Below are 17,993 nucleotides of genomic sequence, written 5' to 3' on the forward strand. Positions count from 1 at the left end.
TTTTCCTATTAATAGGAAACTCAGTATTAAATTTAATACTCAATAAACTGTAAAATGATGATATTTTTTATAGTGATATCCTGCCATCTCTGATTTTTATTTTTTGCATTTGTTTTATTGACCTTATGAGCTTTAAAGCCTTGGAAGTAGGTGCGTGTAGATGATAAATTTTAGATATTGGCATTAAATGGTATAATTGCTAGAGATTTAAATTCCAGTCTGTACTTTTCATCCTAAATTGCATTTTTAAGCATAAAAAACATCCAGACATTTAAAGGCATAATTGTTTCTTTTTAGTGAAGTGATTACCTTTTATATGTACTTTAAAACAAAAGGTGTAGAAGCATTTATAGGTAAATGTGAGATAATATTTACATCTTTATCAGCAGCTTTCTATACTATGGTTCATTACAGTTAAACTGCTATTGAGAGTCAACTGTTTTCTTTGTAATTCTTAAACAGCTTGAGGAATGTGTGCTTTTGTGTGCAGGTGTGTTGATGCCTGCATGTGTGTCTGTGTATGTTCATGCTTCTGCATGCACACAAATTCCGGTGTGTGTGTGTGTGCCTGTGTGTGGGTAGGGGGGCTGGCCAGATGGGGGGTGTTCAAAGTTTCTTGGTTAGAGCCCTATTCCTGAGATTTGGGGATGTGATCTCATTTGGGGCTTATGAACTCCTTCCTCACCAGTTTTCCTATTACTGCCAGAAATTACAAGGGATGTCAGGAGGTCTGAGTTTTAATCTCATGCAATTTGTGATTTGGGACAACTGACCTAATCTCTTTGGGCCTCAGTTTCTTCATGTGCAAAATAAAGATGTTTAACCAGATTTTTTTAGGTTCTTAGCTTGGACCTTCTCAAATGTTGTCAAAAGAACTGTATGATGTGCTAAAACTAATGCGCTGGATCCAAGTTCCTTGCTGGACAATTTGATATTTGCAAATTGCTTGTCTTAGTTTGATCTTCCCCCAAAACAAGTTTTTGAGGAGTGCTTAAGGTAAGGTAATTGGCATTTTTATTTGTAAGACAGTTAAAGAAATAAAAACTAGACTACATTTAGAAAGAAGAAAGTGCAGCTGTTGTGAATTTTTAGAAGATTATTATATAGACAGAGGATTAAGGTCTAGACAAAGTGGAATAATAGGAAACTGAATAAAAAAATTACTTTGATTTTGGTGCCAGGGTGGTATCTAGTAGTTAAGAATTATGTTAGAAAGGAATTATCTTGATGGAAAAGTTTGGATGTTTTGAAAAGAGTATGAGATGAGAAATAGAATAGTAATGACTACATTACATATAAATAAATGGTGATGATAATCCTATCATGTTATTTTGATAAACTGCCTTGCTGTCTGTCTTTTTCATTCCTGGGAATATTTCATTCCTACTTTGCACAATATGCCCTGAATTTTCATCTGTCTCCTGACTCTATTCCAGCTGATAGTGGTGATCCGAGGACCACGTTTTGAGCATCACTGCTTTAGAAAATCTCACCAGTGGTTGATTTAATGGCTTGGTTGAAGCGAAGGCCATGGTCTTAAAACCCGGAGACCTTCCTAGAATGAGATCATTTTATCCTGAATGAGTTTTCTAGGGAAAGAATGTCTTGATGGTCAGTTTTATTTTATTTTTTTTGTAAATGAATCTTCAAGATCAAATGTAGGAAGGTGAAAAGATTGTATCCCAAATAAAGTCTGTATCTAATATAGTCTTTAACCATTTTTGGTTTTGCTTTTTAAGACATTTTTTGTATATCACTTGAAAATTTAAGTAAGAGTTGAAGGTTGAAATCAGCTGTTTCTTTTTAACATTCACTCTTTACTTTGTTGCAGTGTGGCCAAGGTAAGACAGTGAGGTGAAAGATGTTCAGGCTCTTTCTATGGTCAAGCTGGTTTTGAGTCTATTACTAGCTGTGTGATCTTGGGAAAATTCCTTAAACGCTGACTTCCAGTTTTCTTAACTATTAAAAAAAGTTGAGGAATATGATAAGAATTACAATGATGTTTGGTGTGTATGTCTGCCATATGGTAGGTAGATGCTTGCCTTGTAGCTGTGAATATTGTTAGTAAGTTAAACATATATGTGTATTGTCGCTAGAGACACCCATTTTTCCTTATGGTTAACTGCTTGATAACACTTCCACTACCTTGCCCTGGGAGTAAGAATTGGGTTTAAAGTGCTGTTTTGCCACTGACCAGTTGGGTAGCCTTAGAAATAAAAACAACCTTGATGGGTCTCAGTTTCATTATCTAAATATTGTCATAATCATAGTCTTTATGTTCTCTAAGATCTCTTTGAATTCTAAAGTTCTGTGATATTAGGAGGGTGACCTTTAAGTAAAATACGGAAATCTCTAATCTTAACATAAAATTTACCAATGACTAACTTTTCATAGCAGCTAAAGTGCTTATATCATAGACAAAAAAAGTTAATTAAATATTACTAAATTTAGAGTAAATTTGAAACACTTGTTCCAAAAAAATAAAATTGGGCTTTGAATTTTGATACTTGCATCCTCTCATTGTAAAAATTCTTTTATTTATTTTTTTTTAAAGTTGAGCAACTTTTTGAGAAATTATTTCACTTAATGAAGTGTCCATGTTTATAATAGGCCATTTTCAAAAGACCTGCGTACTACCCTGATTTCCTTGCCCTTTTAGAATACAGTCATTTCTAATTTGAATGTTAGCCTGCCAAATTAATTAATGAATACCACTTATGCCTCTTTAACTTGTTTCTTAAATCCAGAAGTTTTACTCAGTTATTAATAAACCGTGAGATTTTTTGTTTGAAAGATAAATCATAGTAGGACAACCAGACAATATATGCCGGTTGAAATATTCAGTATACTTCTTGCCACAAAGATTTGAGTAAATCTAATTAAACCTTTAGATTTAACTTCCAGTTTATAGGAAATATAAGGAATAGAGAAATATATTAGACATCACCACAAAGAAACAAGACTGATATAGAATCAAAGTCAATGTAATGAAAAAAGAGGTAAGGGTTGTTATAGATTAAATGGCTTATTTTAAACTATTTCTGGGTAGGTTCACTTTAGCATAAGCTACATATTGCTCGGAAAGAGTACATATTATTCAAATATTTATTTTCCTTTTGTGATTATTTTGTTTCAATGACCATAAAACCCTATAGGTGTTTTTCTTGATCAAGAAGGACTTTCTAGACCTATTTGTACTTTAAAGGAGCAAGGTGAACTGACCATTGTCTAGTAATAGGTGATTTTAAATGTTTATAATTTTTTTTTTTTGGTGGGCAATTTGGTAGTTAAATGGATGAAAGTCTGTAAGACATTGTTATACATGTAAGTTTTTTTCTCTCTCAATTTTTTTGGTAAGGAGTATTTGTAAAAGATTGTGTAAAAACTGTTAACTTATATACTCTTTTAGAGGGCAATGAAAATGATTTTCTGCTTTAAGTCTCTTGTACTTGTTTATTATACTTAAAGAACAGAGTCAACTACTAGTATTACTATTTCTTTTAGCATTTAATCCTAATGAAATTTGTTACTGCTTCAGATTCATAATAAAAGGGCTAGATGTTTACTGTCCAGAATAGTAGCTACTAGCCTGATGTGGCTTTTGAGTACTCGAAATGTGGCTGGTCCAAATTGAGATGTGCTGTAAGTGTAATATACACGACAGGTTTTGAAGACTTACTATGAAAAAAAGAATGTAATATTTTAATAATTGTTTTATATTATTATATGTTGAATGATATTTTAGATATTTTGAGTAAAGTAGAATATATTATAAAAATTTATTTCACCTGTTTATTTTTACTTTTTTTAATGTGACTACTAGACAATTTTAAATTACCTATGTAGCTCATATTATATTCTATTGGGTAGTGCTGGGCTAGAATATCACAGCTTTCCTACTACAATGAAAACGTGTGAGGTGAGGATTTCAGATCTTTGAAAGATCACAATGAATGCGTAGTTTTAAATTAAAAAGAAATCTTTTTGTAAAAATAAAACTAGAATCTCAAAAGAAAAAAGCCAATGGCAGCCTCTTCAGCAAACCTAGATGAGGAGGTATCCTCACAAACCCCAGAATATGGGTAGGTTGGAGTAGCAGGACCCACACACATTGCATGTGGAAGAACACTTGTGTGGCAGAAGGAATAGAAGGGGGAGCCCAGACACACAGAAATCACCAACGGATCCCAAAAGGAAAAGATATCACTTTGGTTGGGAAACTTGAGCAAGTGTCTGAGAACAACTGGCAAAACTGCCTCCAGTTGCAGGGGAATGCAGAACAGACCATGGGGACACACTGAGAAGCTGCGGGAAGATTAGAAGATACTGGGATGAATTTTAAGAATCTCAGAAATTTCTAACAAAAACTGCTTTTGAGAGAGTCGAGTTCTGAAGAAATGCTACCAGAAATAGAATCCAAATTGAGCAGGGCAGAAACATGAAGTTTGAAGGGAAGAGAAAGTTATATTCAAGCTAGGGGAGGGCTACATAGCAGCTCGATTTCAAAACGGTGGGTATGGCTGCACAGAGAGACCATGGCTTTAAATAGTTCACTTTAAGGCCAGGGCAGGGAGCTTGCAAGCCATGAAGCTCGGAAAGCTACCTGTGCTCACTTCAGCGCCTATATGGAAGTCTCCTCCTGACTGCGTGTGAAAACCCATTTCATTTAGACACGAGTGACAGAAAACGATTTCATTTAAACCCCCTAAAATGTACTGTAATAAAAAAAGATATAAATTAATAGAATTAATATAACAACAGAAAGCAAAAGCATATCAGAAAAATATGGCCACAAAGCAGATGAAAACTATAAACTATGTTATAAAATAAACACAGTAATACTATTATTCAATAGAAATACTATTATAGTAATACTATTATTCAACTATGAATAAAAGCATAATTCAGAAATAGGAAAACTCAAAGTAATAAATAAAAAGAATACTTACACAGCTCTGGAAAAAATTATTTCACAATAGAGACTAAATTAGAAGGAACATGAAAAATAGACAATACAGTAAGTACAGCAAGAAAAAGAGAATATATAAGAGAAAAACAACAAATTTGAGAGGAAGTTACAAATGTAAAAAGATAGGAAGAGAGCAAATATAAAAAGATAGGAAGAGAGTAATTAATATTAGTATAATTGGAGTCCGTGAAGAAGCATGAAACAAAAGAAATATTTGAAACAGATATCAACAAACCCTCTTTTATTGCTGGTAGGAATGTAAAGTGGTTCAGCCACTGTGGAAAACAGTTTGACAGTTCTTTAAAAAGTTAAATATAGAATTATCATATGACCCAGCAATTCCACTCCTAGACATATACCCAAAAGAATTGAAAATAGGTACTGAAACAAATATATGTACACGCATGTTCATAGCAGCACTGTGCATAATCACCCAAAGGTGGAAACAGCCCATGTGTCCATCAACAGATGAATGGATAAACAAGTGGTATATACATACAGTGGAATATTATTCAGCTATAAAAAGGAATGAAGTGCTGATACATGCTGTAACATGGATGAATCTTTGAAAACATGCCAAATGAAAGAAGCCAGACACAAAAGATCACACATTGTATGCTTCCATTTGTATGAAGTATCTGGAATAAATGAATACAGAGACAAAATGCAGATTAGTGGTCCCCGGAAGCTGGGGACAGGGAGAATGGAGAGCAACTGCTTAACAGGCATGACTCTTTCTTTTGAGGTGATGAAAATGTTTTGAAACTAGATACAGGTGGTGGTTGTACAACATTATGATTATAATAAATGCCACTGAATTGTTCACTTAAAATGGTTAATTTGATGTTATATGAATTTTCCCTTAATAAAAAACAAATTACCAACCAATTCACTCTTAACAAAAAAACTATCAACAAAATTTTCCTGAAATAACACAGGATTGAATCTGCATATTGAAAGGGTACACATGGACCTAGAATGATTAATACCAAGCTATGTTTTAGTAAGGTACTGGGCTTTAAAAATAGGTCAAACAATGGGGGCCGGCCCAATGCCATAGTGGTTAAGTTTGTGTGCTCTGCTTCGGCAGCCCGGGGTTCCTGGGTTTGGATCCCTGGTGTGGACCCCCACACGGCTTGTCAAGCCATGCTGTGGCGGCATCCCACATACAAAATAGAGGAAGATTGGCAATTTTCCTCAAGCAAAAAGAGGAAGATTGGCAACAGATGTTAGCTCAGGCCAATCTTCCTCACCAAAAAAAAATAATAATAAATAAATAAAAGCTATTAGAAAAAACAAAATAAAGCAGACAAAAGACCAAATCGCTTATAAGAGAAAGAAAAGATTAGGATTAGATATCTCAATGGCAGCATTTTATACCAGAAGGTATATTTAAAATACTCAAGGAAAGAAAATATGAGCCAGAGATTTTATATCCAGCCAAAGTGACTTCAAGTGTAAAGACTACAAATAAATAGTCATGAACATACCAGAAATCTGGGAATATTGTTGTGAGACCTTTCTGAGAAATCTATTAGACTAGAGAATGAGCTGAAGTCATAGGAGCAGCTTTGGTAAAAAGTCTGGTGGTGAGCATAGAATATGTTTACTAGTAGAACTAAGACGACTGGAGTTACAGATGATAAAATAATATTTAAATGTTATATGCTGTATGCTCTGCAATATAAATACAGTGCAACTATCAAAAATGGGAGAAAAAGAGTATTTTGAAAGTAGTGTAAGCTTGATGATTGTTCATAGTTATTAGCTGGAAATAGAGAGATAACACATTATTAAATGCTGGAGAAGAGTAAGGGAAGGGGGGAGAAAATGTTACTAGTTAATTTCATGACTGTTCATAGTAGGGACAATATCGTAAATACAATCTAAAGAGGAAATTAAGGATATTATCTAAAAGTAATTACTAGAACAAAGATACAAAGCTTCCAGAATAGTAAAATATATATATTTTAAAATCTAGCAAAGAGCAGTGAAGATTTTACATGTGTATGTGCTATATACAACTGTAACTTGAAAAATATGATGAAAGGTTAAAAATAAACAGACAAAATTATACCAGGTAAATGCAAATAAAATGAAAGCAGAGGTTGCAAACTTAATAACAGATAAGATAGAATTCAGGCCAAAAAGTATTTAATATGAGGTAGGAAACTATTGATGTACTGAGCTACATTAAAATTAAGCACTCTGTTCATCAAAAGACACTGTTAAGAAAGTTCTCCCATCAAATGGGAGAAAGTATTTGTAATCATACCCACTAAAGGAGTTCATAATAATATGTGTGTATGTCTGTGTGTGTGTGTGGAGAGAGACAACTCCTATAAATCAATAGGAAAAAAATAGACAACCCTGTAGAAAAATAGCCAAGAGACTTGAACAGACACTTCACAAGAGAATATCCAAATGGTCGATAAACATATGAAAAAGTGGTCAATCTTATTAGTGATCAAGAGGTTTAATTAAAACAACAACAAAATGCCACTACAGACAATACTCAACTTACGGCGGTTTGAATATATACTTAACAGAACTGTATTCAATATGTACCAAAAGACAGGTTCATAGCAACATCAGTTGAATAGTCAAAAACTGGAAACAGCACAAATGTCCATCAAAAGTAGAATGAAACTGATAAATTGTAGTATATTAACTTAGTGAATACTACATAGCAGTGAAAATGCATGAACTGCAGCTACACAAAACAACACAAATGAATTTCATAAACATAATCTTGAGGTAAAAGCCGGACACAAATGATTGCATACTCTATGATTCCATTTATATAACGTTCAAAAACAGGCAAAACTCTCTATGGTATTAGAATTGACTGTATGACTGAAGGTTTCCTTTGTGGATGGAAGTAGTGATTTTGTGGATAGAGGTAGTGATTGGGAGGAGGTCACAAGGAGAGTCCTGGGGGGCTAGTAGGGCCCTATTTCTTTTTTGGGGTGTTAGTTGAATGGATATGTTTATTTTCTGTAATTCGTTATATGTCTTCTTCTCTGATGTAAGTTATACATGAATAAAAAAGTTATGAAAAAGGAATGAAGAAGTTCTTTTGATATGGAGTGATCTCCAGGAAGTAAAAAAAGCAAGATGCAGGGCAGTGTTTGTATTATGAAACATTTAAGTTTGGTTTATAGCACGCCACTTCATTTCTTGTCCCTCTCAGGCCATGCCTGACTGGTTATTATACCCAACCCACAGTCCTTGGCCATCTGTTCTCCCTTAAACTAGGTCTTGGGATATTCACGTCTCTGTGCTCCTAGTCCCAACCCTAGTCCCAGTTTATCACTTGTTTATTTCCAACATTCTATGGGATAGTTTCTGTTGAATATATCATAGTTGACACAAAAATCAGCATGTCTAAAACTTAAACTCATCTTCTCTCTTGCTCGTGTCTAAATTAGCTACCATTCTAATCTTACTATTTCCCTCCATGGCTTTACTGTTCTCCAAACTTGAAATGTGAGTTATTGTTGACCTAATCTTCTGCTGGACATCCAGTCTGTAAGTGTTGCTGACAGTTTCCTTTCAGCATTGTAAAATGCTTTATTTCCATTTACAAAGTTACCATGGATAACGTGTCATTTATAAAGCTACAATAGGGTGTTGCTGGTGTCCCTGTCTTCACCTCCTTACCTGTAAATACTGTGTTGCTAAAATGTCATTGAGAGAATATGTTGCAAAGTTATACAGGGATGATGCTTGCACAACTCTATAAATATGCTAAAAACCACTAAATTGTACACTTTAAAAGAGTGAATTTTAGGGCCTGCCGGCGCGGTGGTTAAGAGCGTGCACTCCGTTTCAGCGGCCTGGGGTTCACAGGTTCGGATCCCGGGCGCGCACCGACGCACTGCTTGTCTAAGCCATGCTGTGGTGGCATCCCATATAAAGTAGAGGAAGATGGGCACAGATGTTAGCCCAGGGCCAATCTTCTTCGGCAAAAAGAGGAGAATTGGCATTGGATGTTAGCTCAGGGCTGATCTTCCTCACCAAAAAACAAAAAAAGGGGGTGAATTTTATGGTATGTGAATTATATCTCAATAAAGCTGTTATTAAAAACAAAAACGTCATTGAGAGCATGTGGTGATTTCCTGTCAGATTAAGTCTCAGTTTTGGTTTATGATCCAAAACCATTCATTGTATCCATTCTCTTTCCTACCCAGTCTTGTCCAGTCTATCAATGTACAGTTCCTCTAGGTAGTCTAATCTCCTTGATAATAACATCTGCATGTTCTAGTAAGTGTTTCATATGTAAGATTAATAATCTTAGAATAGTCAAAGCCATGGATATTATCCCTATTTTAAAAGTGGGGAAACTTGAGTGGAGACAGAATGATTTATCTGGAATCACAGGGTTAGTATTAGAATTCATTTCATCTTTAAGATATCTATTGAGCATCTTTTATGTTACAGGCACTGGTTGGTGCAGTCGGAATATATATATTCCAATCATCTGATCCCTATATTCAAAGAATTTACCTAAGATGCTTCTAGTCTCTCTCTGTTTCTGCTAGTCTTCTTCCCATGTCTAGACTGCTTTACTGCTTCTGTTTTGTCCTTGTTGTCATTTAATTTTAAAGCCCTTCTAAACTCTGTTTTCCTCACTAACCCTCTTTAAACCTTCCTTTACTTCGAATTCCTTGGGACCATGCGAATTCTATATATATCTGTAACTTGCCACGTTTGTCTTTAGTTGGTTCACATGCATATTTATCACCTCAGTTGATATGCAAGTTCTCAAGGGCATATATAATTATCATCCATAATTTTAAATGTATTTTCCACAATTTTTTTCTCATTGTGCTGGCATAGGTCTGGGCCTCTAGATGGTTAGTAAAATTATGTTGAATTAAATAGAACACTAAGGCCTTGTCTTGATCTGTAATCTACTGGCTGGTTGGGAAGACCAAACACACACAAGGGACACATCCTGTGCACAATTGTAAAACAGTGTATCAATTGTGAAAAATGAAAAACTTCAAATTAAATGGTTAAGTGGCTCTGATCTGTTGTTCTGCTACACTGTAACTGTTAACTGTATCTTAAAGTTAACTCCCATCTTTAGGCCCATTGTAGCCTCAGTAGCTCATACCTTAGCGCCTAAAATAACTTTACTAGATAGTGGTTAGGCTGATTTGGGCTAGTATTCTCTGGCATGAAAACAGAGCACCACTTATTGGCCTCTCCTCTAATATACTGTTAATGTTAGTGGACCACTATAGCACATATTGTCTCTACAAGATGATGAACTATCCCATACTTGTGTATTTTCATGAACTTTCTAGATAAAGGTGAAACAGAAAAGTCTTAAAGTAAGCAAAGTAAAATGGAAGTAGCATTCTGTGTTATTAGATGTTTATCGTCGAGTTCTCTTGCCACTCAAATATCTTACTCATACTCTTGATTTTGTGTCGGTTTGGATGGATATCCTATAACTCAGATAGTGGTCCTCTAGTGTTCATCTGTTCATTTCAAAGATAGTCTCCCTATGTCATGCTTGAATAATAATTATTAGAGTCAAAATAAAGAAAATTAAGCATAGTAACTGTATTTTATTGTTGTTTTATAAGGCACAGTTAGTGGATCTGAAATCTGAACTGACAGAGACCCAAGCAGAGAAAGTCGTACTGGAGAAAGAAGTTCACAATCAGCTTTTGCAGTTGCACTCCATTCAGCTTCAGCTTCATGCTAAAACGGGTCAGAGTGTTGACTCTGGTACCATTAAGGCAAAATTGGTAAGTGATTTAGAGGGTGACATATACTTACACGTATTTTAGAAGATGAAGAGGACAATTTTTAATGACGCTTTTTAATTATAAAAGGTAATATGTGCGCATTGGGGGAAATTTAGAAAATACAAGAAATGTAAAGATTAACGTGACCATCCACAGTCTCATCCCCTAGAGGTGATCAGTGATAATATCAATAAACAACTGATACTTAGAATAGGATTTTTCCTATTTAAAAGTATAGGTATAAATATATTTAAAAGATATGTATAACAACATATAAACAGTCTTTTCCCTACTGTGTAGTTAGGATTAAGTTCAGCTGCATTTAACAGAAATCCCAACTAACATTGGGATTATTTTTGAATAGTACAAATTATTTTCTCTCATTTTTCTTTCTTCTCTTAAAGAAGCCCTGAGACAGGCAGTCCAGAGCTGATATGGCAGCTCCACAGGTATCAGGGATCCAGGTTCCTTTTGTTGTGCTCTACCATTTTTAGCCCATGGTTTCTATCCTCAGGGTTTCTTCATGTCTGCATTCTAGGCAGGAAGAAGGAAAAATCTAAGGGAAGGGCAAAATGATGCTTCCCAGCTGCATTAGCCTTCTTTAAATAACTTTTCGTAAAATCCTCCTTAACAATTTTTGCCAACCAATTTAGCCATCTCATTGGCTATCCCAGCTGCATGTCAATCTCTTAGTTGGTCACATGGCCTCCTCCAGTAAAATTGGAGTTCTCTTAATAAGGAAGAAGGGGAAAATGGAATTGGGTGCCAACCAGTGGCACATTTTTTCTTTTGCTCTTAATATACTATAAGCATTTTCCCTGCCACTGAACACTTTGTAATGTTGGCATAATGTTTCATGATCTAAATTTTCCATAATTAACCAATGCCCTCTTAATCAATATGGGTTGTTTAAATAGAAATGTTTTTGTAAGTCTCATTTCAGTTTAACCTCATATGTATTAAGTGTGTACTATGTGCCAGACACTTTGTTAGCTATCAGGGACACAGCAATAAATAGGACAGATATAGCTTGGGAGAGGCAGGAGATGGAATGATGCTGATGTTGAGAGTAATACATTTTTTAAGTTTTACCTGTTTTCAGTTAACTCCATTTGATTGGTTAATTAGTTTCTAACACTGGTATGTTAAAATTGATTTAAATTAATATTTACATTCTCCTAAAGTCCTTTTAAATTCTGAAATTTTATGAATCTAAGTGTTTTTTTTTAATTGAAATGAGTCAAATTCATAAATGCTTCTTTGGAATATTTGATGTTAACATTGAGAAACAATGTACATTTTCACTAGAGAAGAATTTATCTGAAGTTTTAATATTAAATTTGAAACAGGCTGCTACAGTGGAAAGACATTGAATCAGGTGTGTTGAATAATTCTGATAAAACAAAAAATTTTAATCTAGTACTATATAGTTAATACTGTTGCTAATGGATTTGTGAATATATTTGTTCTAACAAACTTTACCCAAATGATAATTCAACATATGGGAATTTTCCTTGTAATGATTATACCACTAGATAAATTCATTTGTTTGATATTTTTCTAATTATAAAACTTTTTTCTTATATCTTAAGTCTGTCCCCTCTGTGGAGGAGCTGGTAAGTATGCCATTTCTGTTTTGCTTTAATATGTCATGCTGACGTCTTCTTAATGTTTTATTTGCATATTACGTGTTGTCACTTTGTATTTGAAAATGATGTTAATGATGTGCCAATACCTGAGAAGTTCAGTGGGTGGCCCATTGCTCTTTTCTCACTACACATTGTTAAAAGATTTTTCTTTTGTTTGTGATTTGTAGCCATTATTTATAGAACCCATCAATTTTTGACAACTTCTGAGCCTTGTAACTTGCTCAAACCTCTACTTAGGAAAAGCAATTGGTTTTCCCACTTGAGTGTCGTGAAGATATATTAAACAGGCCTGGTTTTTTGCTCCTTTTCTATTTGAATTTATTCCCAGAGAAAGAATGTGCATGTTGGTTTTTTATTCATCCACTGCATGTGTTAATAACTTCTCAGCAGTCTTGAGAATTGTGTGGACTTTGAAACAACTAAATTTTGAAACCCTTTACCAGAAATTGTTTTAGAAAATAACAATATATAAATTCTTAATTTTACCACCACCCCAACCTAATCAGGTTCCAATTTGTCATATGGCTTTACTTCTTTTGAAAACATACTATTTGGATATCTAAATTCAAAATGAACTTCTTGGTTGTTACCTAATAATCAACAGGTTAACTAAAAAAAAAAAAAGTTTTTTCTTTAAATCTAAAAGTGTTTAACTTCAGCTTTCTTAGTCCTGCTCTGGCTAGTGTCTGTTAATTTCAGGCCTGAGAGTTTATGAGATTCATTAGGGGTTTGAATCATTAAAGCAAAGTGATGGCTTAATATGTTTCTTATATTTCATAAGTATTATATAAATAGCTCATTCAAGTAATTATAAGTACATAATCTTCAACATAAAGTTTATTTAGCCCATAAACCAAAGAATTCTTGGTCTTCTAGGAACTCTTTTTCTGAAACAAACAGCATTAACCATAATAAATGTTATAAAAAAGAATTTTGTTCATGTTATCCAGACTGTGATTCTTCTGGAACTGATACCTGCCCTTTCAGGAAATAGGTTCTGCAATAAATTGAGATTTTAATAATTCCAGAGTTGTAAAAGAGGGATTCTAGATTATTAGTTCTTCAAATTCCTTAAAAACAATATCTAGAAATTATGTTCTAGTGGTTATATTTTTTTACAGAAGTTGAAGAAGCCTGCTAATTAATCTTCCTTCTGTTTATCACATACATATCACATTTTTGATCAAAGAAGTGATAAATATAGACAACATTTGGTATTTGTCATTCATTTTAGCTTGTTAATTATTTCTTTATTTTTAAGATTGTGATACTCACTGCCCTGTATTTGAATATATTACATATTGATGTTTAAATATGTCACATATTGATATATGGTTGTCCAAGCAGTAGACCAAAGCAGTTAATTTAGTACCAAATATAGTTAAATTACCAAAACAGTGAAATTAGTACCAAAATATATTCCATGAATTGCTAAAAGTTTGCTTGTTGTTTCTCAGCTTCTTAATATCCAGAATAAAAAGAAAAATAATTATATTTTAGTAATAATTATTATAGTAATAATTTAGTAATAATTATATTATAGTAATCAACACCCATACAGTAGAAGCAATATCATTTGCCATTTGCTCAAGAGAAACAATTTTTCCTGGTGCTAAGGTAGATCTTTAAGTCTCATAAAGGGGACATGGCGTATAGTGAACAGTGTCTTCCACATCTTGTCAACAAATATAACCATATTTTCACAGGATTTATAGATTCTGTAAATTAGTGAGTCAGTCAGAGCAGTTGTAAGTCAGTAGAAGCAGTTTTACTCAGGATAAATGCAAGTTTGCAGTATTTGGATGGTTTTCTTGATCCAAAAATAACACTTTAAGTATCTTTTAAGTGTTATTTTTGGATCAAGGGGCCCTTATTCAACTCTCAGAAGGGTTTTGTTTGGCCATACAGTTTGTGTGTGTGTAAACTCGAATTTGATTGACCTTAGGCAGGATTTTATACCTTCTGTTTTTCACTCTACTTTGTCTTGTACCCGCCTCTCTGTCCTGTGCTTATCCTGAAGGCATTTACATTTGTAACCGTTATGATAAAAATTTGATGGCAAAGATCTTCAGGTTATATTCTCTGGCTAACACCTATAAATTCACATATATGGACTATCTACCAAGTGGAGCATAGGATGGCATCCTTATATGAGAGCTAAAATGGATGTGCATCCTACCTCATAGTAGGCAATTGAGGTCAGTATTTTCCTCAGAAAAGAGTTCTTCATTCATTTTAACATATGGACAAATAGATGAGCCAGATCCCAAAATTCAGTGATAATCTACACCATAGATATGCTTATCTATAGACATTTATAATGTGTAAATGTTTTAATGCAGTTGTTACCAGCATTTCTCCATGACCATAAAGTGTTTTTTTTTAAACTAGAATATCTGTTCTAATTTAAGCTTTGTAAGTTTCTTGTAGTCTTCTAAAATAAATTAACTATAGAATGTATCTCTATGTAACTGAATGATTTTGACTTACTTTATAGAGTTGTTTCATTAAAGCTTAGCTTTAATAATAATAAATAATAATATTTATATATTATATTATTTATATTATATTTATGTATTATATATTTATATATTATATTATTATTATAATAATAATAATAATAAATGTTTGGGCACAACCACCAGAGTGATTATTTATTTTATTTTAGTTTCTTGAGTCCTTTTTAGAAAATAAATACAGAGCAGATTCAATTATTCATTGAAGGCACTCCTATTAGTATGTGATAACATGAGTTTAGACAAGACCACTTCTCTTAGTATTTTCAGTATCAAGATACTCCAGAGCATGCAGTTATCTTATCTAGAAGTGGTTCCAACACCTTCAGGTACTAGTTAAAAAAGAACTGGATCCAAATCTGTGTGTTCCATTTTATAGAAGTGAAATGGTAGTTTTTATCATATGCTTTCATTGTTGGTATCATAGACTGTGTGCTTTTGTGTATTTTAAGGAACATGGTCTATTGCTAAAGAGTCTTAAAAGTATTTTCATTACGTTATTTTTTTTTTTTTAATTACAATAGGAAAGAGAGCTTGAAGCAAACAAAAAAGAGAAAATGAAAGAAGCTCAACTTGAAGCTGAAGTGAAGTTGTTGAGAAAAGAGAATGAAGCCCTTCGTAGACATATAGCTGTTCTGCAGGCTGAAGTTTATGGCGCAAGATTGGCTGCCAAGTACTTGGATAAGGAACTGGCGGGAAGGTGTGTAAAAAACAGTGCCCTTGTCCTCTTAGTTGACAAATTGGATATTTAATGAAGTTGACTCTTATCTCACGTGCTAAATTAATCTTTACAATAAGAATTATTTTACAGTTGGGTATAGCTTACTGTTGTTAACTTAATATTGATAGCGTTATGTATTGCAGATTTATTTAGCCATACTAAATAAGTATTTCTGGTTTACACACACACACACACACACACACACACACACACACACACTGATAGTAACTTACTGTGAAATGCTAACAACTCTAGAGCTGCATTTTTCAGTCATTTCCAGCCTTGACACCATAACAGATGATGCTCACAAGTACAGCTCGACTTCCATAAGGAATTCTTTCTGTGATCACTGAAACCCAATCTTTCTTGCCCCTCAAAAACATGTTGGAATGACAGTCATTTTATCATAATAATAGAGTTCTGCTTGTGTTAATTTTTTACAGTGAATTGTTCACAAACTTTGGTGATTTATTATTAGTACTAAATAAATTTATGCTCCTTATTTTAATGTCACATTAAGAACTGATGTGGAGCAAATAAAAGTAATTTATATCATGTTGAAGTGCACATTTTCTAATAACTTTTACCACATTTAAATAATTGTTTTGTAAAAAGAAACTGTCATTAGAAGAAATGTTTTTGTACAGTTAGACTCATGTAAAGGCTAGCATTCAATAATATCTGAGTTTGATGACCTACCTTGATTGCCTGCAAGACATGAAAGACGTTAATTGACCTTAGTCTCATAAATTGTTTTTTAGATGTATTTGCATTAAGTACATGATTAAAGGTCTCATTTATTCTTTTTTTTTAAACTAGTTATCCCTTGAAGCCATCTGTCCTTTTCAGAGTTTTCATGTCTTTAGAAATCTGGGAGATATCAGGAAGTTCCTGAGTACTAGTTTTATTATTAACTTAGATTTATGCAAAAGCTACTTGTGTTTAGTAATTCTTCTGAATTCTCCCTATAGTACACATAATGAAAAACTAACTCTTGAATTAACTCTTTTTCCCAATATGAAGGGTCCAGCAAATACAATTACTAGGACGAGATATGAAGGGACCTGCTCACGATAAGCTTTGGAACCAGTTGGAAGCTGAAATACATTTGCATCGTCACAAAACTGTCATCAGAGCCTGTCGAGGCCGTAATGACCTGAAACGACCTCTGCAAGCACCCCCAGGCCATGTACGCTTGCTTTCTTCCTCTTTCTCACTCAACGTCTTCCTTCTGTCTTTACTCAGAAGTCTCTTCTATTTTTTTATTCTAGTAGTATTAAAACCTTTATTTAAAAAGTGAAAGTGGGATTAAACTTATTTAAAACAGGTGCATATTTAAAGTTTTGACAACCCATTGCTCTTTTCAGACTTACTAAGGCCCTGAAAGTGATATTTCTGAACACAGTGAACTATTGCTAGCAAATGCACGTTGCAGTACCTTGGCTTGTATTTCAAAATTTTCCTGGATCATGATTAGACATGTTTAAATTTATTTTAAGTTTAGCGGAGAGTGTGTGGTCATATTGATAAATTGGCAAATATTTTGGGGTAGTTCTTTAAGGGAATTTTTGGTAACTAAATTCAAATATAGTTTCTGAACTAACATTTACACCTGTTTGGTCTTGAATTAAGATAGAATTTGAGATCTGTATCCAGTTGTCTGCTTCTGTAGCCACCATTGTACGGGAGCTTTCCTTTCTATCTAGATAAATCTTTATTAAATTTCGTTACAACAGCTGCTTGATAATACAGACCTTGATATAATAAAAGCGTGTCTAACTCCTAACCAGTGGCTTACATATCTTAGTACCAGATAAAGCATGGCCTTAAATAGTAAAATTATTTGTTGCCTCTGTAAAGATTATTGTAGGAAGAATTGATATATACATGGAGTTGGTGAGAGAGGAGTGGGAATTGCAATAAACACTTACGCCATTGTCTTCTCTGGAGCATTGGTGGTCCCCATTAACTTCCAGGCAATGGCCAGATGACAAAAGTTATTTTATGCTAAATAGTTAGAGTATGAACTTTAACCTGATAATCATGGGGTTTTTAAATAAAATGGTGGACTTAATTAAGATTTAACATTATTTTGACAATTACTTTGGTATAGTGAAGAAGATATATTGGAAGAGGGCCTAACTGGAGATACATTCGAAAGATACTGTAGAAATCCAAGGACAAAGTGAGGAGAGCAGGGAAAGTGCACTTGAGAGGAAGGACAGGTTTGAGAGAATTAGAATCAATAGGACTTGGCATCTAACTGCTCTTGGTTAAATAGGTGAGTGAGAAAGAAGAGTCTAGGTTTTTGGTTTGGGCAGCTGGGTGAAGTGATGGCATTCATTGATAAAGAAAAGAGAGGAAAAAGTAGAT

The 17,993-nt window shown here is 33.7% G+C and overlaps 1 protein-coding gene across 2 annotated transcripts in view; it reads left to right on the forward strand.

Annotated features, from left to right (window-relative positions):
* The window catches only part of GOPC (golgi associated PDZ and coiled-coil motif containing), a 42,460-nt gene that overhangs the window by 11,560 nt on the left and 12,907 nt on the right, over positions 1 to 17,993 (forward strand). For both annotated transcript variants that reach the window (XM_058566391.1, XM_058566390.1), the window contains exons 2-4: positions 10,570 to 10,734; positions 15,424 to 15,599; positions 16,644 to 16,809. In XM_058566391.1, the coding sequence (XP_058422374.1) occupies positions 10,570 to 10,734; positions 15,424 to 15,599; positions 16,644 to 16,809 (507 nt within the window). The remainder of the gene's footprint in view (positions 1 to 10,569; positions 10,735 to 15,423; positions 15,600 to 16,643; positions 16,810 to 17,993) is intronic.

The sequence above is a fragment of the Diceros bicornis genome, chromosome 23 (assembly GCF_020826845.1).
Source record: "Diceros bicornis minor isolate mBicDic1 chromosome 23, mDicBic1.mat.cur, whole genome shotgun sequence".
NCBI classification, from domain to species: Eukaryota; Metazoa; Chordata; class Mammalia; order Perissodactyla; family Rhinocerotidae; genus Diceros; species Diceros bicornis.